Raw genomic sequence first — 22,599 nt, forward strand, 5'->3', positions numbered from 1 at the left:
AGATGTTGTTTCCAAAAAAAAAAAGGTTGTCATGATTAGAGTCTGTTTTATTTATTTTTTTCTATTATTGGGTTTGTGTATTTGTGTACATGACATCTGTATGGGCCCATGTGCCATGGTGCCTATGTGAAGATCAAAGGACAATGTTTGTGGAGTCTGTTCCTTTCTTCCATGGGTCTTGGGAATTGAACTTAGGTTGCCAGGTTTGTGTGGCAAGTACCCTCACCCGCTGAGCCATCTCAGCAGCCTGGAAATATTCATCACTGAAAATATTTACTATTACTATTACTATATGTGGATATAGGTGCACACACTATGGTGTTGTGGAGTTGGTTCTTTGACCTTTGTGTGGATTCTGGTGATCGAACTTGGGTTGCCAGGTTTGCATGCAAGTGCCTTTACCCACCCGGCCACCCCGGCAGTGTGTTAGGTATGGCAGTGCTCAGCAAGAACTAAACAGCTGCCACTGAAATTTCACGTTCTAACGGGGCAGTTTCACAGTGAAGACTGACCCTACCAGCTCGTTTGTAAACTGCAGTAGCATATTTCATCCCGGGGAGACCGAGTGCTAGGAGCTTGGCAAAGGGGCACTCAGCAAAGCTTGTCTCCACCTTCAGAGGCTGTTGGCCTGGTCCTACCCTAGAGTTCAGTGCAGTCTCAGATAGGAATGGCTCTGGTTGCTCCATGAAACTGGATCAAACACATGCTGCCTGGCAGGTCTCCTCTGTCTGCTGAGCCACCTTGCTGGCCCATGATAGTATCATTATAAATTGAGGGCCTAATTAATCTTAGCTCAGATCTCTTTGTTTTGTAGCCCAGGCTGGCCTTGAACTTGCTTTATGCCCAAGGAAGACCTTGAATTTCTGATCCTCCTGCCTCTACCTCCGGAGTGCTGAGATTGTAGGTATGCATCAGCACCCCAGTGCTGGGGAAGGAACCCCATGCCATGCTTGCTAGCCTTTCCCATAAACACTCATTTTAATTGAAGGTACTAGTGACATTTTCTATGCCACAGTGAGGACAGCGCAGGTGACTGGCTAATTACATTGCTTCTCCATGAAGAGTGCTCTGACAAAGCCATGGAACAGTTATCAAAAATAGCTGCCTCTCATGGCAGTTCATTAATTATGAACTCAGAGTTATCTGCCACAAATGGGACAGTGCTGCTGAGCACTTGTCAGACTGGGCAGGAAGAAACAGTTCTCACTCACAAGCTGGTTTCCACACCTGTTTAAAGGTGAGAAGACATGGATGGTGATGAGCTAACCGTGACGTCTGCATGAAAGAGTAGAACACTGGCCAAGAGAAACTAGTAAATATGAGACCTCATGGTGGAGAAAGGATAGGGCAGTTTCAACATGCTGGACCACGAGAAGCAATTAATGAGTTGCCTGGGATACCCAATTACAGATAACACCAGTAAAATGTGTTGGTTAGAAAACACAACACAACACAACAAAACCCAGCAATCATATTAGGACTCAAGATTCTGCCTATGGGCTGGGGATGTAGCTTAGTCGGTAGAGTGCTTGCATAGCTTGCATAGCATGCATGGAGCTCTGGGTTCAACCCCCAGCACCACAGCATCACATAAGAGAGCATAGTGCAGTACACCTGTAATTTTCGAATTCCAGAGGTAGGGCAGATGTTCAAGGTCATAATTGGGTATAAAATGAGTTTGAGACCAGCCTTGGATACATGGACCCTGCTTAGACCATGAAACCATCAACTTTGTATGACTTGCTCTCTCAAAGTGACTGTTATCAGAGCTGCTTCCAGGCTGCACCCTGATTCCAGTCCCTCAGCACATATTCTGTAATCACTTGCCCCTCAAAGCTGAAAAAAATATGGTTTAGGCAGGAAAATATAAATAAAAGCAAACTAACAGCAACAACAAAACAGCTGAGCGGAGCAGGGGGACGTGGGAAGAAAGAAAAACCAGAAAGAAACATCTCATAGTAAATGGGTGTGCTGATGCATGCCCATAGCCCTAGCTCTTGGGAGGTTGGAGCAGGAACTGAAGGCCAGCCTTGGCTATACAGTGAATTCCAGGCCAAGGTGGTACATGAGACCATGTCTAAAAAAGGAGGAGGAAGAGAAGAAGAAAGGCACAGTAGTATAAGACAAGCTATCATTGTGGTGTTACAGGAGCTATGACTGGAAGGTCAGAGTTCCTCACTATAAGTATCAGGTGACAGGTTGAGAAGGTGACAAACCTATTCATCTTATTCATAAAATATCTCCCTAGTGATTGTGTCTACATTTAGTTTAAATCAGAGACTATACATTATGCACATTAAAAAAAAAAAAAAGAACAAGAAGAAGAAGCCATGGCTGAGCAGAGTGGCAGAGACCTAACCCCAGCACTCAGGAGGCAGAAGTAGGTATCTCTCTGTGAGTTCAAGGCCAGCCTAGTGTACTGAGCACTCTAGGTCAGCCAAGGTTATAGAGTGAAATCTGTCTTAAATATACACTCACATTGCTCTGCTCAAAATCAAGAAACAAATCCTGAGAAGATACCTCATTCAGTCAACCTCACCCCTGCGGGGAAGTATAGGATATAGCAGGGGATCTGCCCATTTGGTGGCCTGAGGCCTTCTGTGTATGGCTTTGATATGTATCAGAGCCATCTTTACTTTTGGCAACAAGGGGTTAAGATAATTAAAATCAGAAGTCTTGTTCTAGAGGATATGTTTTGATTATTAGATCAGATGAAGGGAAGGAAGGGAGGATGATTTTTGGAAAGAAGCATTGCTGGATTGTTTCATTAACTGTGCAGTATTAAAGAATTCCCCCAAGACACGATAAGAACATTAATTTGTGCAACTCTGTTTCATTTTGTGTGTGTGTGTGTGTAAAGGCAAACATTAGAGCCCTAACTGATTTGGAAGAAATTGCTCTGTATGAGAACTGGAGGGCTGACAGCCTGCAGCTCTGCCAGGGAGCAATGGGCAGGATGCACTTGAGTCAAGCCCTTACTGGGACAGAGGAGACCCAGAAAAACAGTTGAACGATGATGTCATCCAAGGCAGAGACGTCAAACCTGCGTTCTCACGCCAGCCAGGGCAAGCTGATAGGAGGAAATGCTGGGCTATGAGCCATTTACCCAAGCCCAGGGCCTTCTCCTCAGGGACACCTGGGCAAGTGGAAGATATCCCTGCCAAAGAAGCCAAGGAGAAAGAAACTAGCCTGGCAGAGCTGTGGTGCTGCTGGCATCAGCCACAAACTCACAGCAAAATGAGGTTCAGGGTTAAACTTGGTCATGTATTAGGAAAAAAAAAATCACTAAAAGAAAAGGGTGGGGAAAATGCTTCTGTCCGTGAAGTGCTTGTAGGGTAAGCATGAAAACCCAAGTCCTACCCCAGAAACCACATAGAAAAGCTAGTCATGTGGCATACTTTCTAATCCTAGTGCAGGAAGTAGAAACAGGCAGATACCTGGGATTTGCTGGCCAGCCAGCTATGCCTTCTCCTTGTGCCCAAGGTTTCAGAAAAGCCTTTGCCTCAAAACACAATGGGAAATTTTCTAGGTAGCCCAGGTTGGCATAGAACTCACAGGTTCTCCTTTCTTGTTCTTGTCTTCTAAGAGCTAGGGTGCTAGCCATGCACCATCATGCTATACTAGAATCACTTCATATAAGAGAAAACCTTTCCTTCCATCTTTCCCTCCTCCATTTTGAGACTAGTCTCACTGTAACAGACAAGAGTGGCTTGGAACTTCTAGGCTTAATGACACTACTGCCACCTCAGCTTCCCCAGTAGTTAGTAGTACAGGCTCATATTTTAGTCTGTGTGTGAGTGTGTGTGTGTGTGTGTGTCTGTGTGTGCGCGCGCATGCATGAGTGCATGCATGTACAGATGGAGAGAGAAGGACATTGATTGTCTTGTTCCTCATTCTCTGCCATTTCACCTGAGAAAAGTCTCTCACTGAAGGAAAGCCAAAAAGTCTTAGCAATCCTCCTGTCTCCACTCCCCACAGCAATAAGGTTATAGACAGGTGCCTAGAACCATGCCAGGGTTTTTACATGGGTGTTGGGGATTTGAACTCAGGTTTCATGTTTATATAACAAGTGCTCTTTACCCCTGAGCCATCTCAACTTAGCCTCCTCCATTTTTCAGTGAGCTAGATTTGCTTCATTTACTGACCTCACTCACTCATGCATGGGCAAGGAGATACCTGGAGGGGCAGGCCAGCCTTGGGTGAAAATCTTGGAGGAAGAGCAGGAGGTCCTCCAGCCTGGCCAGAGCCCTGAATGGTGCTAGTCTCGCCTTCTTGTCTGCCAAACATACCTCCCAGGAGTCCCTCCTGGCCTAACACCTAGCAATCTAGGATTCCAGAACCATCTTTAAGTTGCACTTGATTCGACTGGTACTTTGAAGTGTAATTACTATTATTTAGAATATGTAAAAGGTCCTGGGCTCTGCATTAGGGAGATTGTCTTATAAAAAAGAAAAAAAAGACTTAGAAACCAGTGTCTGCTCGATTGCCTAGAATTCCATGGGACAGAAGGGACGGCATATGGCTCTATGGGTTGAGGCAACATCGAGTTCCAGGCCACTGGCCTTCAGTACATACTGACAAAGAAGTGACTGTCAACTCATGGGGGCTCAAATGTGTTTTCTGTGGATCTCCAGGCTTCTGTGTAGTTTGTGTAGCTTCTGTGTAGTTTTGTGAGCTGGGTACTCATACAGGAGAAAGTTGGGATGCCCAGCAGCTCTGTTAAAGCACACAAACCTACAGAGATGGCCTTGACTGTGAGGCTGGCCGCTGAGCCCTCCACAAGGAGTGCCCAGCAATGCCGGGTGCTGTGCAGTCTTGGGAGGTCTCAAGTGGTAGAGTAGTGCAATGGGCAGACAGGAGCAGTCAGGCATCTGTCAAGTACCAGGGAGCTCTCTGCTGTGGGGGAGTGGTGCATTACAAGGAAAATGCCAGGAGTGGTAGTGGGAGTCAGACTCAATTTCTCTGTCCCAGGAATCTAGGACTTTGCTCAGAACTGACATGGGCTGGAGCTTGTCAAGGTTATGGTCACGGGCCAGTATGTTCATGAAAGCTCATCCATGCTTGCTAACCCCACCTTACGCATGCTCTCGTCCCCACCACGCCCTTACTTTGAGTGTGCTATTCTTGGCATTCAGTTGCTGCTCCAGCTGTGAGATCTGGCTGGCGGAATTCTCACGTAGCTTGGTGAGGCTGGCCTGGAGTCGCTGCACATCTTCCACCAGCTGGGCGATCTCCCGCTCTTTGGCAGCCAACTCTACTTCTAGGCTGGATCGGGTCAGCACCTCTATGGCCTGCTCCTGGGAAGGACAAAGCAATGACGAGACAGCACTGGCTCTCGGGGAGGAGCTTGGGGACCCGTCCACCTGCAACTGAAGCACAAGCCACATAGATAGGAGGGTACAATCAGCAGGAGTCAGGGGTGGACATGACTTCCTGCCTTTGCATGGCTGTGACCTGGATCTGTTACTTGGGCAAATATTTTCTCAGAATCTCTCTCCCTTGTACTAGGCATGTGGCAACTGAAAAAAGAAAAGCCTGTCTTTTGCAGGCTCAGTCTAGTGGGGCTGGGCAAGTTAGACACACCTTTGAAGTACACCAACTTGTTACATGTGAGGTGGTGCCAAGGACTACAGAACACTGGAACAGGGAGGATATGAGAGTTAAAGTCAGAAAGACTATTTATTCAGTGCCTGGGTCTTCCCATGTAAACCTAGGCTACTCTGGAACTCATGGGAAGCCGCCTCTCTCTGCCAGCCGAGAGCTGGGATTAAGGATGTACATTGAAAGGCTCTTTAAAGTAGATTGGTCCATAGAGTCTCGCTGAGCTAGGGACATGTGAGCAGAGACCTGAAGGGTGGGAGGCTGGCTCTGAATTCTTAATCATCCTGTATTCACTTCCCAAGATTATGGGTGTTCAAAAACACTCTGGACTAGCATGGAGTTTAAAGATGAGGAATATACACATTGGTGGATCCTTTGCTTAGAAATGCTTATGATAAATGAACTGTTTCTTTTACTCATTAATGTCCTGCCCCCCCATGCATGCGTGTGCACAAGTTGGAGGACTTAGATCTCAGATTGTCAGACTTGGCAGCAAGAACCTTTATCTGTTGAGCCATTGTTTCAGCCTGAGTATTTGTTAAAAATGTCTTCAGAGGATTGAGAGATGTCTTCAATGGTTAAGGGCAGTTGGCTATTCTGCCAGAGGACCCAGGTTCTTTCCCCAGCAACCACTTGGAAGGTCTCAACTGTATTTAAGTCCAGTCCCAGGGCACGCAGTGCCCTCTTCTGTCCTTCATGAGCACTGCATGCACATGGTGCATAGACATATGCAGGCAAAACACCCATACACATAAAAATAAAATATAAAATGTTCAGAAAATAGTAAAAGGGGGCAGGAGAGGTGGCTCAGTGGTTACGAACACTGGCTGCTCTTCCAGAGGATCCAGGATCAGTTTCTAGGATGTATGGTGGCTCACAGTTCTAGGGGATCCCATGCCCTTCGCCGGCCTTCAATGGCACCAGACACTCACAGACTTCACAGGTGTACATGTAGAAAAGGTACCCATATACATAAAAAACCCAAATCAACCCTCCTCCACAACCTCCCATCATTCCCTAAAATGCTGTGTGAAAAACACATAACACGTAAGCCAGAAAGGTATTAAAAAATGAGCTAAAGTCCAATCTGTAGCTTGGCTTCTCAATGACTCTGTTTTCATTGAGTTGTAAAGTCAGGTCTATGTGTGGTGGTGCACACACATGATTTCAGCCCTTGGAAGGCTGATGCAGGAGGATGGAGTTTACCAGCTTGGGATACATAGTGATCCCTGTACCCAAACACCAAACAAAAATGTTTTTAAAAGTAGTTATGGCTCCTGACTAATTCTGGAAGCTTTTCTGCAGAGTAGAGACATTTGCATATGACTGTATGGATGAGGACTGGCGTGTAGCTTCCATAGCATGAACCAGTTGCTCCCCAGCCCCCATACACACAAGAGGTAGAGGACAAAGCATGTTCCTTCATCTTAGTCTTGTCTAGTTGTGCCCAAGGTGTTTGTCATAGCGCACATGGCACATGTGGGGACAGCCAGTTACTGAGGGAAGTGACTTTTCCTAACAATGTCTGGGGAAATTCAGGCCCTTTCTATGGAAGTTTATGCAGATCTGTGTGCCAAGCAGATCCTGTTCTGGTTCTTTAATGTGTATGATGTTCTATTTCCTCTCTTTGGTGCTGAGCTCCTAAGTATCCCCCACTGGCTTGTCCCTGGATATAGTCTACCTATACTATCCTATCCAGCACATACCCATGGGGTGCCTGTCTCCAGTGAGCTGGTGGCTATGAGGCAAGCCCAGGAATGGCAGGAAGAGACTCTAGAACCAACTGACATCCTGGTGGCTTCTTACTGTCTTAAAAAGTATCAGTTTACAACTGGATGAAAACTTTAAAACATAAAAGTTTCACAATAGGATTTGCAGAGCTGTGGATCAGGGAAGGGGGTGGGGCACATAAGACAGATGACCTGGGATTAGGTATGTGGTATACAATCACAGTCTCAGAATTCTGGAAGTGGAGGCAGGAAGATTAGGAGTTCAAAGCTATCCTTAGCTATATAATGAGTTGGAGGCTAAGTCTGGGCTGTCATATGAGACCATGTCTCAGAAAGAAAGAAAGAAAGAAAGAAAGAAAGAAAGAAAGAAAGAAAGAAAGAAAGAAAGAAAGAAAGAAAGAGAGAGAGAGAGAGAGAGGGAGAGAGAGAGAGAGAGAAAGAAAGAAGGAAAGAGAGGGAAAAGAGAAAGAAAGAAAAGAAAAGAAAAGAAAAGAAAAGAAAAGAAAAGAAAAGAAAAGAAAAGAAAAGAGGCCTTCAGGGAAGTCAGAGGCCAGCTTGGCATGTGCAGTATGAATCATGTATATATTCTAATGGATCTGTTCCATTCCATTCTGGAAGATGCCAATTGTAAACATTGTTTCAAGGGTTCTTTGGCAGTCTATAAAACCAGCCAAAAGGTGACCTAGACCTAACAATGGGCCAGATCAAGCCCAGGTTAAGGTATTGGGGATTGTAGGTCAAACAGTTGATCTACACAGAGCAGGTCTTGATGGATCTAGGGTTTATCACCAGAACCCTGGGTACTTGAACCACAAATTCCTCATCCTAGGCTGACCTGTAAACATTGCTGTCCTACAAAAGTCAACTGAGATATGAACACATTCCCAAGACAATTCTTTGGCTCACATCTGTCTCCTCTTGGTTCCATAGTGGGATACAATAAAATGAAAGAATGGAGAAAGGTTAGGGGCTGAGGTGGATGGAAAGGTTTGAGCCTGGGCAAGGATACTAGAGACTGTTATTTTAGAGGCTAAGAATGAAAGAGCTATAGGTACAACGGGAAAGGAGATGCACAAGCAGAGGGAATAAGAGGGCAGGTCTAGGCTAGCCCTTTAGTTTCTTCCTTGCACCAGCAGACTCTCTGACGCTGGCCTCACAGATGGCCTTGCCCCCCAATATTAAAGTTCCGATAGGCTAAAGAGTGGCCAGGTGTGCTGTAACTGATCCTTGAACTAGTATTTGTCTGTAGACACATCACAGGGCTCTTCAGCACATCCTGACTTGCTCAGTGTCCATGAAAGAGTGGCAGGTTGGTGGGTGGAGCGAAAGGTACCTGTGAGTGCTTGGCATGTATGTGGGCACCTCATGCTCATGTGACAAGCTCTTAATATTTGAGCCCCTCCCCTCCAGTCTTCTAGAATCAGAGTTCTATGAGGCATTCAATGCATTGGTTCTGGCTTGGCCACAGTTATGGATTCTACTCTTTCCCAGTTGAGTTCCATGGGCTGCCATGAAAGACCATTTTTTCCTGCTGGCTCTATGCCTGTGGTGGCCTCCATGGGAAGGTATAGATAGGGAAGTCCCTGCTTGCTGTGGCTGAGAGACTGAAGCCAGGGACTTGCAGCATTCAGCCCATGATGAAGTGTGGAAGCCACCCCTGGCCCCACAACTGACTGGATCTGTAAAAACATTCATTTCCTTCTGTAATGTTTGGGTTTGCTGTGGCCCAGCAAGGTGCCAGGGTTCTCTGCAATCCAAACATTTAGCTTAGAAGCCCTGTTAGACACGTTAGGATGAATGGCTTCCTCCTGACCAAGGGCGGCCACAGAAGCTGGGAAGCTGCTGGCCCTGGCTCCAGGGCTTGCCTCTGCCCTGGTGCTGTCCCCAGGGCTTCTACATTTGAGTAAGGAAGAATAAAGGACACATTTCAGAGGAAAATAAGTTACTGTGTCCCTGAAGTATGAAAGAACTAACAGTCTCCTTCATGAGACCCCTTCTACCACACCTTGAAATGCTCAGGGCCCTCTATATTATTATTTTTGAGACAGGGTCTTGTTATATAGCCTAGTCTGGCCAATTCTACCAATCCCCTTGCCTCAGCTCCCTGAGTTTGTTTTCTTCTCTCTCTCTCTCTCTCTCTCTCTCTCTCTCTCTCTCTCTCTCTCTCTCTCTCCCTCCCTCCCTCCCTCCTCCTTCCCTCTCTCCCACCCTTGTTCAAGATTAGGTTTCATATATAGCTCAGGCTGGTCTTGAACTTGCTATATAGTTGAAAATGACTTCCTATTTCTGCTGGGAATACATGTGTTTGACACTATGCCTAGCTACAGCTTCCTTTTATGGATAAATGAACCAAGAGCCAGGCAGATAGGATTCTTTGAGAATTCAGAGCTGGGGTCTAAACTAAAGAGTCTTCCCTAGTTTGTTGCTCTGTCACAAGGGCTAGTTACCCAAGGTCACCGAAGGCATCTGGAACCTGCTCGTTCAGGGCCACTTTGACCAAACCTTGCAGTTAACTTGAGAAAAGCCATTTGGGGCGAGGCATGTTATTGTACACTTTTAACCCCAGGACTCAGGAGGCTGAGGCAGGAGTATCACCAATTAGAGGTTAGCCTGAACTACTGTAGTGAGGCTTTATCTGAAAAATGAAAACAAAGCAAAACGCAAAAAGAAAGGTCCATGCCAAAACAAACAAACAAACAAAAATCCACCCCAAAATAAACAAACAAACACAAACAAAAGTTTGCCGGAGAAGCCAGATGACCTGAGTGTGATCCTCAGAACCCACATGGTGGAGGAAGAAAACTGACTCTTGCAAGTTGTCCTCTGACCCTCACTACTACTCTTTATTTTATATTATTTAAAGCATTTATTTTTTGCATATGAGTACAATGTTGCTGTTTCCAGATACACCAGGAGAGAGCGTCAGTGGTTGCTGGGAACTGAACTCAGGACCTCTGGAAGAGCAGTCAGTGCTCTTATCCGCTGAGTCATCTCTCCAGCCCAAACGACTACTCTTATACCCACAAAATAAATAAATAAATGTGTGTGTGTGTGTGTGTGTGTGTGTGTGTGTGTGTGTGTGTGTGTGTATGAGAGAGAGAGAGCGAGCACTCCACCTAGCATAGGACATGTACATAACCACTGGGGTCCCAACATAAACCATGAGGACACCCGTGTACTATTGGCAGAGCTTTTCCTTCATCCTTCCCAAGTGCTAGCTAAGAATAATTGATAAGTGTGGGGTTAAAGCTTTCAGCTCATTAGGATCTTGAGTACCTGGCCTCTGGGAATGTCGTGAGGGAGCTTTGGGTATGGGTTAGTTGAGATGGGAGACACTCTCTCTGGGGGTAGCACCTAAGGCAGGGGTTGTGAAGTTAATAAAAAGATGGAGGTCAGCTAAGCAGCAGCATTGATCTCTGTGTCCTGACTGGATGTGAGCTGCTGCCGCACACCGCTACCATGCCCTCCTGGCCATGATGGTCTGTACCCTTGAACCACGAGCCAGAATAATCCCTTATCAGAAAAGTCACCAGTACACCACCAGACATTCATTCTTGCTTCAACTGTTACTCCAAAGGCAAGAGTTGAACCCAGCAGTGACAGGCATAGGAGGAGGGATGGGGTTGGGGTAATAAAGCCCGGGTTACCCACCACATCTGGAGCCTTCTGGATCTGCGAGGCCAGTTGGAGAGAGTGGTTGGCCGATGAGAGCTGTTCCCTTAAAGTCTCTGCTTCTCTCTGTGCCACCTCTGCCCTCTGAAGGAAAGGAAAAGGGGTGAGGAGAAGAGAGTACATTTGGTTTAACAGCTGACAATTATTACAAGAACATTCATCAATTCATGCCTGACTGACTGTAATTGATTTTCCTAAACACTCAACCTAATAAATGCTAGGGAAACACACACACACACACCCTAGAATGTGATGGATTTTTATTTTAAACAGTACAAGGAAGAAATAATTGAGCGATTATGACAGTAATTTAACGCTAGGAGCGAGGAATCCCCTGCTGGTATTAATGCTCCGGCCCATTGCGTTTCCCAGACTGAATAAATACGGTGGAAATAGAGTCTTCTGATTCAATTTCTTTCTATTCTCATGGACCGAAGAGACTTTATCACAGGATTACTCCGGGGAGTCATTCTCATGGGTAAACACTGAATTAAAGACACTCCGGCCATTCTCTTCCCCCCAAATACACACAATGTTGAGGTTGTTTTCTTCCAGCCTGTGTTTCCATGAGCGGACTGTGGAAATGTGGCTGCTTTTGTGAGGGATGAGCTGGCTTCCACAGTTAACCTCTTCATGGGGGAATGTTGTGAATGCTGCATCTGCAGCCAGCAGACTGCTCAGGGCCAGCAGTGATGGGCCTAAATTAGTGTTGGCAGCTCCAACAGAAATGGCTGGAACCTTTTATAGTGTGTCTAGGACCCCGATGAGAAAGCCATGACTGCTGCAAACTCAGACTTGCCACTGGACAAAGAAGAAAACCACTCCAGTACCTACCACTCAAGAGGCTATCTAGGAATATAGGCAGCAACAACAGCTACCTATGCTCCCGGAGCCTCCACATTCTTATCTGTAGAGTGGGAACATTGTGCCCACTCAGACACTTGGGTGGTGGGTGGGGCTCTATGCCTACAGAGGCTCCCCACATGTGACTGATGTGGGAGTAGTTTCTCAACAGACTTATCATAACTAAGACACAAATCTCTTGCTTTCGTCTTCCTTTTATTAAAAAAATATTAAAGCTGGGCGTGGTGGCGCACGCCTTTAATCCCAGCACTCGGGAAGCAGAGGCAGGCGGATTTCTGAGTTCTAGCCCAGCCTGGTCTACAGAGTGAGTTCCAGGGCAGCCAGGGCTACACAGAGAAACCCTGTCTCGAAAAACCAAAAAAAAAAAAGTTTATTTATTTTATGTATATGAGTACACTGTAGCTGTCTTCAGACACACCAGAAGAGAGCATCAGACCCCATTACAGATGGTTGTGAGCCACCGTGTGGTTGCTGGGAATTGAACTCAGGACCTCTGGAAGAGCAGTCGGTGCAATTAACTGCTGAGCCATCTCGCCAGTCTCTCTTTTCCCTTTTTGTTTTGAGACAGATTCTTACAAACTAAGTTGCATAGTCTGGTCTTGAACTTCCCATCCTTCTGCTTCAGCTTTAAAAGAAGTTGGGACAACAGCTGTTTTCCCCAGTTTCTCTGACAGTCAAGACACTTGACTGAAAAACACATTCCTCCATAATTAGTGAGGTAAACCTTCAAGCACACAATCCCCACAGCTCTGCCAGGAATAATGAGTAGTTAGACAAATTCCTTAGTCTCTTTGAGGAGGAAAAATATTTCTTCACCTATTAGGGAAGAAGTTCCGATAGCTGCATTACCATAGTGGCTGTTTCCTGGAACAGCTGGTTCTGGTCTCATCATTAGTCTTAAACACTGTGAAGATGCCAGGTGGTCAAGTACTCACATCACAGACCAAGGAGTCAGTCCCCTGAAATTTTTCTAGGTTCATACTTGTACCAAGTTCACAACGGTGTGAGGCTTGGAGGGTAATGTCTGTAGCTTCAACTTTGGGGAGGCTGATTCAGAGGGTGATGAGTTTGAGGCCAGCCTGGTTGATAACCAGAGATGTAGTTTCAAAAAAGCAAAGCAAAACTAGTATGAGCATAGTGGTGCAAGCCTTTAATCTCAGTTTGAGGCTAGCCTGGTACAAGTAGTTACAGAGTGAGCTTCAGGCTAGGATGTGGCTCAGTTGGTAGAGTGCTTGTTGTATAGCATGCTCTGGGTACAATCCTATCACTGAATAAACTGGGCATAGTGGCACAAGTCTGTAATCCCAGCATTTGGGAAGTAGAGGCAGGGTGACAGACACTAGTTGGGAGCTGGGGTGAATTTGTTTCCAGGTTGGAAGAACTCACTTTAGCCTTCCCTTGGCAGCTGAGGCAGATAGGGAGGGGTGCTGCCTGGGCAGGCACTCCCTGTTTGGAGCCTCTTACACCCTTGATAAAACCACAGCTCAGACGACTATGGTAGGGATGCAGAGCTGACCCCATCATGCATCATGGTGGCTTGAGATAATGCATGCGTCCATGAGCTCCCAAACATGCCCTACCCTGCAGAGGCAGAGCCAGGGGAACACAGGACAGGACCTTGAACCGCAGGCAGGGACAGCACTTGCTACCACGTGTGGTTGGCTTAAGCTTTTTCTCGAGAAGCCACAACAATTTCTGAGACAAAGGAGTAGAGGAGGAGAGAAGGTAGGACAGTGCTAACCTTTGGTGGCTGCCATCATGGAGATCAGCTACCCTGCATGCCAATGGTGATGGTGTCCACCACAGTGACAAAGTCAAATTATTAAGACCACTTCTGAGGCCAATGCATGCTTTCCTAAAACAGATGACTTTGGTTTTTGAGACAGGGTCTCATGTAGTCCAGGCCTCCCCCAAACTAAGTAGCTGAAGATGACCTTGAACTTCTGATCCTTCTGTCTTAATGTTCCAAGGATGGAATTCAAAGCTTTGTGCATAATAGCTGAGTACTCTATTGACTGAGCTACAGCCCCTGACCAATTTTTTTCTTTGAGACAGGGTTTCACATAGAGAGCTGAGGCTTGTCCTCAACTCCTGACTCACCTCCCAAGTGCTGGGATTACAGGTGTGAGCAACCACATCTGGCTACTTCCCTTGGTTTATGTGGTGGTGGTGGGGCTTTTAATATAATCTTCTGCTCCTTTTGGTCTTAGATTGCTTGCTTATGCCTTCTCTGCAGCGGCAAAGTGACCTAGTGTGTGAATTGGGTGGCTGACATGTAACCAGAGACATGGGAGGCTGCCAGAGGTACCCCTATCAATGGTTCTGCAGGAACTTGGCGAAGGCCTTGGGCAGGAGATGAGAAACTTGTCACCACACGTACCAGGCAGATAGGGCATTTGCACGAGGCCCTGGTCAGTCACCACTGGTGCTGCTGGCTACTGCAGACCAGGCTGACAAGTCACATATGTGAACACTGCTGATCTGTGGGTAGCAGGACTGTAGCAAAGACTGATGAGCAAACTGCCAGACAGGATTCTCCCAGTGTGTCCTGGGGACTGAATATAAGACAGGACCAAACCCAGTCATGCATGTGTCTGCACTCCACTCATGAAGCCAGCAAGACATCCCCATCCGCACCCAGGCCAGCTAAGAGCAGGGTACAAGGGTCAATTGAATGACTGGGAGCACAGAGTGAAATCAGCTCTCATTCCATGCATGGACACAAGACGGTACTGGAGGACTGGTGTTTTGGTTAGGTTTTTTTGTCTACCTGACTTAAGCTTATCTGGGAAGTAGCTGAGAAAACCCCTCCATCACACTGTAGGCAATCCTGTGGGGCATTTTCTTGAATAATGATTGATGTGGGTGGTGCTACCTCTGGGCAGGTGGTCCTGGGAGCTGCAAGAAAGCAGCTGAGCAAGCTCTGGGGAGTAAGCTAGTATGCAGTGCTCCCTGAGCATCTGCTTCAGTTCCTGCCTTCAGGTTCCTGCCAGGAGTTCTTGGCCCTGAGGGACTGTGACATGAAATAAACTTTCTCAAGCTGCTTTTGGCTTATGGTGTTCACCTCAGCAACAGAGAACACACTAAGACAAGGTGTGTGTGTGTACAAAAGAATGCCAAATCTAGAATTGTGACTTGGGTGTCCTGATTCCAAAGCCAAGTGTCCTGACCCATTAGCACATAAAACCCTTGGCAGAATAATAACTGGGCTTGATCCCCAGCACAGCATGAGCTGTAGTCCATGCCTGTAATTCCAGCACTCTGTAGGTGGAGGTAGGAGATTATCCTCAGATGCAGAGTGAATTTGACTAACTTGGGCTATGAGGCTCCTCAAACCAAGCAAGCCAAGCAAGCAAGCAAGCAAGCAAGCCCTAACCCCAGCACACAGGGTCTTTCATAACTGCCTTGTTCCATAATCATCAGCCAGGTCAATGGGAGGAGAGCGACTGTTTTAAATAACTTCCTCCAGGCTTCACTCCTGTGGCTCTGCTCTGGAAGGGAGAGGTTGAGCTGGCAGCTAGCCCACAAAGGGAAGCAAAGACTTGGCTTGTCTGTGCTCTTTGCTTTGTCAAGCTAAGGTTTACTTATCAAGAAATCCCGGAGCCCAGAACCTTCAGTTAACTATTATGGTGCAATGACTATTTCTTCAAGTGCTGGAAGTGCAAGTGTTGATCGAACATGTGCCAAGGAGACATCCCTGCTCCACTAGTAGCTTCTGCCTGTTTTTCTGGTTTCCTGGGGTAGAGACATAATCTCTGAGCAATGAGATAGCACTATGGGTGTCAGTAGAATGTCTGAGATAAGCCCAAGGCAAAACCAACACTAAACACCAATGAAATAGCAAATTGTTCCTCCCAGACAGGTCCCATGGTCCCAAGTCTGTGGCACCTATAGCAGCCTGTGGCTGTGTGCAGCCCGCAGTGCTCCTGCTCAGCCTACCTCTGCCTTGTTTCCCTGGGCACCATCTCCTGTCCAGCTCCACAGGCTTCTCCTGTCCTGTCAGCAGAGCTGCTTGCTGCTTCCCTGGCTTCCTTATCGTAGCTTTATCTACAGCGATTCCTGTGTTTCTTTTAAATGAAAAATTTGAAGGTTTATTTTATTTTTAATTGTGTGCCTGTGTGTGGGTATATGAGTGTGAGTTCAGGAGCCCTGAGAGTTCAGAAGTGGGTATCTGGTCAGGCATGGGGACTGCTCAGCGTGGTCCTCTGCATGAGCAGTATGTGCTTTTAAAGGCTGCACTCTCTCTCCAGCCCCAAGTCTCCTTTTAATTGAATACAAATCCAGGATCTCCACCCTCCCAGTATACCCACTGTTCTCAAGATGAAGCCCCTCTCCCCCTAACCAGCTGGGCTCTTTCCCATCAGGCCATTCTGCTACCCAGACACAGCCTAGCTTTCCTATAAAGCCAACACCAGTGTCTGCCCTCAGACTTCTCTGTCCCCACAACAGCCAGGCAGGCAGCCTCTGGGGCTTCCTTACTTCCTTCTCAGATGCTGTACCAAGGCACTTGCCCTTTTAACATTGTAACACAATGTTGTCAAGTACAAAGTTCACATGAGCCAACTCTGCAATCAAGTTACAAACAAAACAATACCTCCAAAACAAACAACCAAACAAGAAACAAACCACCCCACAGTGTGCCAAGACAACCTTAAGATAGACTTCTGCATTTCTTGTCCCAGCTCAGTGATGGACCAGGCACTGACTCAGTTTCTCTATTTATAAGAACCCTGACCATGTTGATCTCAGTGTGGAGGCTTGGCAGATGAAGTGATATCATTCTGACAGTGTGCTTAGATTAACTGGGAATGGAGCATTCAAGAATGGATGACTATTCTGACTAGTACTAGGGTGGCTAAGACTACTTAGGAGACCTCATATGACCAGTGCCACACTCTCCACAGAAAGCCCTTACAGGCCAGGCCCAGGACCTTAGGAAAGGTCTAAGCACCAGCTGCTGCCCTGACCCTTTCTAAGGGAGTAACAGAGCCACACATTGCATTCTTTCCTCCTGCCCTGCTTTTCTTGCTTAGGCTTCACGTGAATTTCATCAGGGAAGAAATGGACAACACTTTCCCCTGGGTGCTGGTGCAAGTCTGAGTGACCAGCACTATGAAAGGCAGGTGTCCCATGAACCCCAGGGGGCAGAGGGCAGGTTTTACAGGGAGTCTGGAAGGCTTTTCATTTTCACAGAGAGCCTTGAACTCAGTGGGGTGACCCAATGCAAAATTCAAAACTTTCTAGTGCCTATGGCTACCTGGCTATAAAATTGAGTGGGCAGAGGCCACAGGCCATGTCCTTCTGAGCTGAGAAACTAATTTCTGCTTTAGCTGTTTCTCCCCTAAGTGAAGAATCTATGGAGACTGGCTGGGAATGCAGCTTAGCTGGTTGGCCAAGTGCCTGCCTAGCATTCATGAGACCCAGGGTTTCATGAAGGTAGAAGCATGAGAATCAGAAGTTCAGGGTTGGGGCTGGAGAGATGGCTTAGTGGGTAAGAGCACTGACTGCTCTTCCGAAGGTCCTGAGTTCAAATCCCAGCAACCACATGGTGGCTCACATACACCTGTAATGAGATCTGATGCCCTCTTATGGTATGACTAAAGTCAGCTACAGTGTACTTATGTATAATAATAAATAAATCTTTGAGCCGTAGTGATTAGGGCTGACTAGTGAGCAGAGGTCCTAAAATTCAATTCCTAACAACCACATGAAGGCTTACAACCATCTGTACAGCTATAGTGTACTCACATACATAAAGTCGTTCAGGGTCATTATCACCTCCATAGCTAGTTGGAGCCAGAAGCACTAGATATGAAAGCAAAAATGTTTTCCTGCCCTATAAGGCCTATGAAGAAAGTGCTTATGGGTAGCTGAGTGCTTGGAACCACATGACATTATGTGACTGACTACTGTGTGCCTGGCACTGTATATATGATAACTGGATATTGGCTGAGATAACTACCCTCTGGGAGCTCCATGAGAGCAAGCAGTTGGAACCCACTAGAAGAAGATAATAATGAATTCTGTAGTGCAATGGACACCTGGTGACAAGGTGTTAGACATGCTCAACCTTCTGACTCAGGGAAAACAGTGTCAACCTCAATGTTCACACTTGGGAACTGCACAACTGCAAATCAATCAATCAATCAATCAATCAGCCAATTTCAATGTCTCAAGCAGTTTACTGTTTTGTGTTAGGCCTCACCCATGGCTATTCTGAGATGAATGTGGCCTACAGGCCATGGCTTAGGCTCTCCTGGGACTGATGCATTGGAGCTACAGGATCAGAAGAATGAATACCCTCATGACACTGCAGTGGATGGATTTCTAACTTCTCATGGCAGGACCTGGGCTGCTCCTGGGTTCTATAAGAGAGCAAGTCAGTAAGCAGCATTTCTCCATGGCCTTTGCATAAATAAGTCCCTGCCTCTAGATTCCTGTCCTGCTTGTGTTCCTATCCAGACTTCCTTCGAGGATGTTAAAATGGATCCACGATAACCCCATCTTGGAGAGAGGTGTCTCCCAAGAGAACTGACTGGGTGAGCTTTGGTGTTTCATGGTGAAGGTTCTAACAGCCTACCTGGTTGGCTCGTTCAAGGTCGGTCATGATCATCTCGATCTCATCGGCCCTTGGAAAGAAGAGGGATAGAGGTTAGTCATCACTGAGTTGGTGCATCGAAGGCCCTCTGGCTCAGACTGAAGCAGAATGACCATATCCACACAAGGAGAGCACCAGACAAACCTGTAAGGGATTACAGTGGCCAATGGGACAAGTATATGTCATAGGCACATGTACTTATTTTATTCACTACTTATTGTGTGTATAACTCTGCCTTGGTGCTGAGGACAACTTTCAGGAGTTGATTTTCTTCTACTGTGGGCTCCTGACACAACTGGAGGTAGGCAGACCCTGCATGTGTTCAGGTAGGACAGCTCCTTGTATTCTAGGATGGCTCTTCAAGAGTGGTGCCATCTTTCTTTAGTTCTGCTAACCAATCTTCATGCCATTTCATCTATCTGACTGGACAAGGCTGGCATACCAACTTCTGTCTTCCACATCATCCAGCTGTTTCTTTGCTCCTTTTCTTTTTTAAATCTCATTTAAAAATAAAAATTATATTAATTATTTTGTGTATGTTGGGTGGGAGCATGTTGTATTTATGGAGGAGAGAGGATATTTTTAAGGAACCAATACTTTCCTTTCAGCACGTGGGACCCAGACACTGAACTTAGGTTCTCAGGTTTATTGGCAAGCACCTTTATATGAGCCATACTGCCTGTCCCTTATTCTTTAAATACATACACACAAGCGTACACACACACACACACACACACACACACACACACACACACACACACTTGGTGCCTAAGGAAGCCGAAGAATTGGATCCTATGGAACTGGGGTTATAGGTAATTATAAGCTGCCAAGTGGATGCTGGGAATTGAACGTGGGTCCTCTGCAAGAGCAGCAAGTGTTCTCAACTGCTGAGCCCTAAAGATTCCTAATATCTAGGAAATGCAACAAAATATTTCAAACTCTTTATGGAAGCCTAGACCTGAGTTGGGACTAGAGATGGTTCAGTGATACTTAGTAAACCACATAGGAGAAGAGACAAGTTGTCCTCTGACCTCCACATAGGCCCACAGCAACAGTACACACGTACGTGTACGCGCACGCACGCACGCACGCACGCACGCACACACACACACACACACACACACACAGAGTAATAAATTAAAAAACAAATTTTGAAAAAAGCAATTTTGAAAAACAAAATAAAATGCCACCTTGTCCCACTAACACAGGAAGATGCTCTCTGTGTTTGAAGCAATCCCTAAAAGTGAAGCCAAGTTTTCCATTGGTGTGGTCAGTCTAACTTTGGTTGCTAAGCAACCACAGAACTGAGCAAAATACTGAATGTGATAACAGTAACTGTGTATTTCACAGTGAGGACACTCATGGCTTTCCTGGACTCAGAGGAGCTTGACAACACTGCTCTGCTGTGGATAGGAAGAGTGATTCAAACCTTAAGCCTGTGGTGGTGATACCCAGACCTAGAGAGGCTATCATTCCCAGAGACAATAGGCAGCAATGAGGGAGCAAGGCTTGCCCCAAAGTTGACATTATTATTATTAATGTTAAATTTCTGTTACAGGCTGTGATACATCCCAGTCTGGCCTCACTATGTAGTTGAAATCAACTTTGAATGTCTACTCCTCCTGCCTCTATCTCCTGAGTGCTGAGCACAAGTGTGTGTCATAATGTCCAGTTTATGTATTGGCGGGGATGGAGCCCAGCGGTCAGTAGATGCTGGGCAAGTGTGCCAAGTGAGCTACAATGTCTAACCCAGCCCATCTCCATAGAGAATCACTTTAAGTCTGCTTTTAGTTTTTAGAAGAAAAACTCTCCACCCCCTTTCTCTAGGACAAAGAGAACACAACTAGTTACAACTCAATTATTTTCGGCAGGGTCTCCTGCTTGGATATATCCTGTTTTAGTCAGGATTTCTATTCCTGCACAAACATCATGACCAAGAAGCAAGTTGGGGAGGAAAGGGTTTATTCAGCTTAGACTTCCATGTTGCTGTTCATCACCAAAGGAAGTCGGGACTGGAACTCAAACAGGTCAGGAAACAGGAGCTGATGCAGAGGCCATGGAGGGATGTTACTTACTGGCTTGCCTCCCCTGGCTTGCTCAGCCTGCTCTCTTATAGAACCCAAGACTACCAGCCCAGAGATGGTCCCACCCACAAGGGGCCTTTCCCCCTTGATCACTAATTGAGAAAATGCCTTACAGGTGGATCTCATGGAGGCATTTCCTCAACTGAAGCTCCTTTCTCTGTGATAACTCCAGCTTGTGTCAAGTTGACACAAAACCAGCCAGTATGCTACACCATGCTGTGTGCTGCTAGCTGGGAACTATAGTGCATTCCTGAGCTCTGTGTGGAGCATAGCCCGAGTCTGTGTGGATTCTACCCTGAGTCACTGCTCCACTAGATCTTGATGAGCCCACCTGTGGTGGTTAGTTCTTGTCAACTAGACACAAACCAGAGTCTCCTGGGAAAAGGAAACCTCACCTGAAGAACTGCCTTCATTGAAGGGCCATTTTCTTCAGTAATGACTGATGTGGGAGGGCTCAGCCCTCTGCTGGTGCCCTCTCCTCTAAAGGTGATCCTGGAAGTGTAAGCCAAACAGACCCTTTCCTGTTTTATGCTCTTCCCTGATTTCAAGTAGCCTTTGGGTAGTGTTTCCTGACAGCTCTAGAGAAGCAAACTAGGACACACCCTCTCAAATGTACTGCTGCACCTCATTGGCCAACAGAACGAAGCCTACCCAATCACCTGACCTTAGTAAGTACACTGGAAATGTCTGGGGGGTGGGGAGCCACATCTGCTACTTTACCAGGACAGGGATGGACTGCCCATAATATAGTTTCATAGCATGACAGTAACTCTTGAGAGGCTTTGTTTTCATTCCTTCCTCTTCTCCCCTCCCCTCCCTTGTTTTTGAGACTAGAGTATTACAATATAGCCCTTCCTGGGCTTGTTCTCATTATGTAGTCCCAGGTTTATAAGAATCCTTCTGCCTCAGCTTCTGGGATTACAAGTGTGCATTCACCATATCTAGCTGTGAAGGGTTCTCCTTTAATTTGTTTTGGAACATGGTCTCATGTGGCCCCAGCTGTTCTCAAATTGTAATCCTCCTGAGTCTGCCTCCTGAGTGCTGGGATTATAGGTGTGTGCCTATACGTGGCCACTCTTTCCATTTCCTGAAGATTGTGAGATTGACACTTGTCTAAAATCTTGTCTATTTCAAAGTCTGTAACACTGCACAAACTGCTCGCTCAGCACAATTTGTTATAAGAACCTCAGCCGCTACCTTTTTGTGAGCTGACAATATGGCATCTGCTGACTATTAACCTGCACTGTTTTATGCTCTTCCCTGATTTCAAGTACAGGGTCATTTCATCAGGGCCTAGAATATATATAGTGCATTCAGTTGTTTCCCCGCGCATCATTTCAGGGTATTCTCTGGGCTAACATACCATTTTTATGACGAACTTCAAAGGACACGGTCAAGGTTGATGGAAAGGAAATTATACCCAGGCCAGACACCATGTATTTCCTTTCGCACAAACCTCCTGAGTGCTAGCACCATCCGGCCCAGCGCCAGGCTGCCGCATAGCTCATCATCTTAGCCGTCCGTCCGCCAGTGACGCCAGGAAAAACAGTGTGCTTAGTCCTCCATGTCCTCATGTCCCACTTATGCAGATTCCATGTGTGTATGAACCTCATGTGGACCTCAGTCTGCACCTCATTTAACAAGCAATATAGTGTAAAACTACTTATAGAGCATGTATCAGATTATCTATTAAAAGTTCCATATGGTGATTTGGAGAATGATCTATGCAAATGCTACAGAATTTTACTTTAGTTAATTATTATATATATGTATATCAATATACAAGTATGTATGAAAGTCAGAGGGAAATTGCCAGAGTCTGTTCTTTCTTACTGTGTGAGGTTCAGGGATCCAACTCAGTTCATTATGCTTGGCAACAAGCACTTTACCTGCTGAGTCAGCCCACCAGCCCCTAATTATTCTTACTATCATTTTGTCATCCAAAAAAACTTTTCAGACACTTAGGACAGGGCCTAAGTCCAAGCTTAGAAAGAACAGGTTGGTCAGCAGTGGATGGAGTCTGGCTCTGAGGAAGGGTGCTCTGTGATGG

General features: G+C 46.3%; 1 protein-coding gene across 22 annotated transcripts in view; it reads right to left on the minus strand.

The window, feature by feature from the left end:
* The window catches only part of Cux1 (cut-like homeobox 1), a 319,456-nt gene that overhangs the window by 73,507 nt on the left and 223,350 nt on the right, over window positions 1-22,599 (minus strand). For 9 of the 22 annotated variants that reach the window (NM_198602.3, NM_001291239.1, XM_030254114.1 and 6 more), the window contains exons 9-11: window positions 18,448-18,496; window positions 10,983-11,087; window positions 5,109-5,291 (exon numbers count right to left, since the gene is read on the minus strand). In NM_198602.3, the coding sequence (NP_941004.2) occupies window positions 5,109-5,291; window positions 10,983-11,087; window positions 18,448-18,496 (337 nt within the window). Of the gene's footprint in view, window positions 1-5,108; window positions 5,370-10,982; window positions 11,088-18,447; window positions 18,497-22,599 lie in introns of all 22 variants that reach the window. The other 13 variants (XM_030254115.1, XM_006504356.4, XM_030254111.1 and 10 more) reach the window with 2 other exon arrangements.

Source organism: Mus musculus, chromosome 5, assembly GCF_000001635.26.
Source record: "Mus musculus strain C57BL/6J chromosome 5, GRCm38.p6 C57BL/6J".
In the NCBI taxonomy this organism is placed as follows: Eukaryota; Metazoa; Chordata; class Mammalia; order Rodentia; family Muridae; genus Mus; species Mus musculus.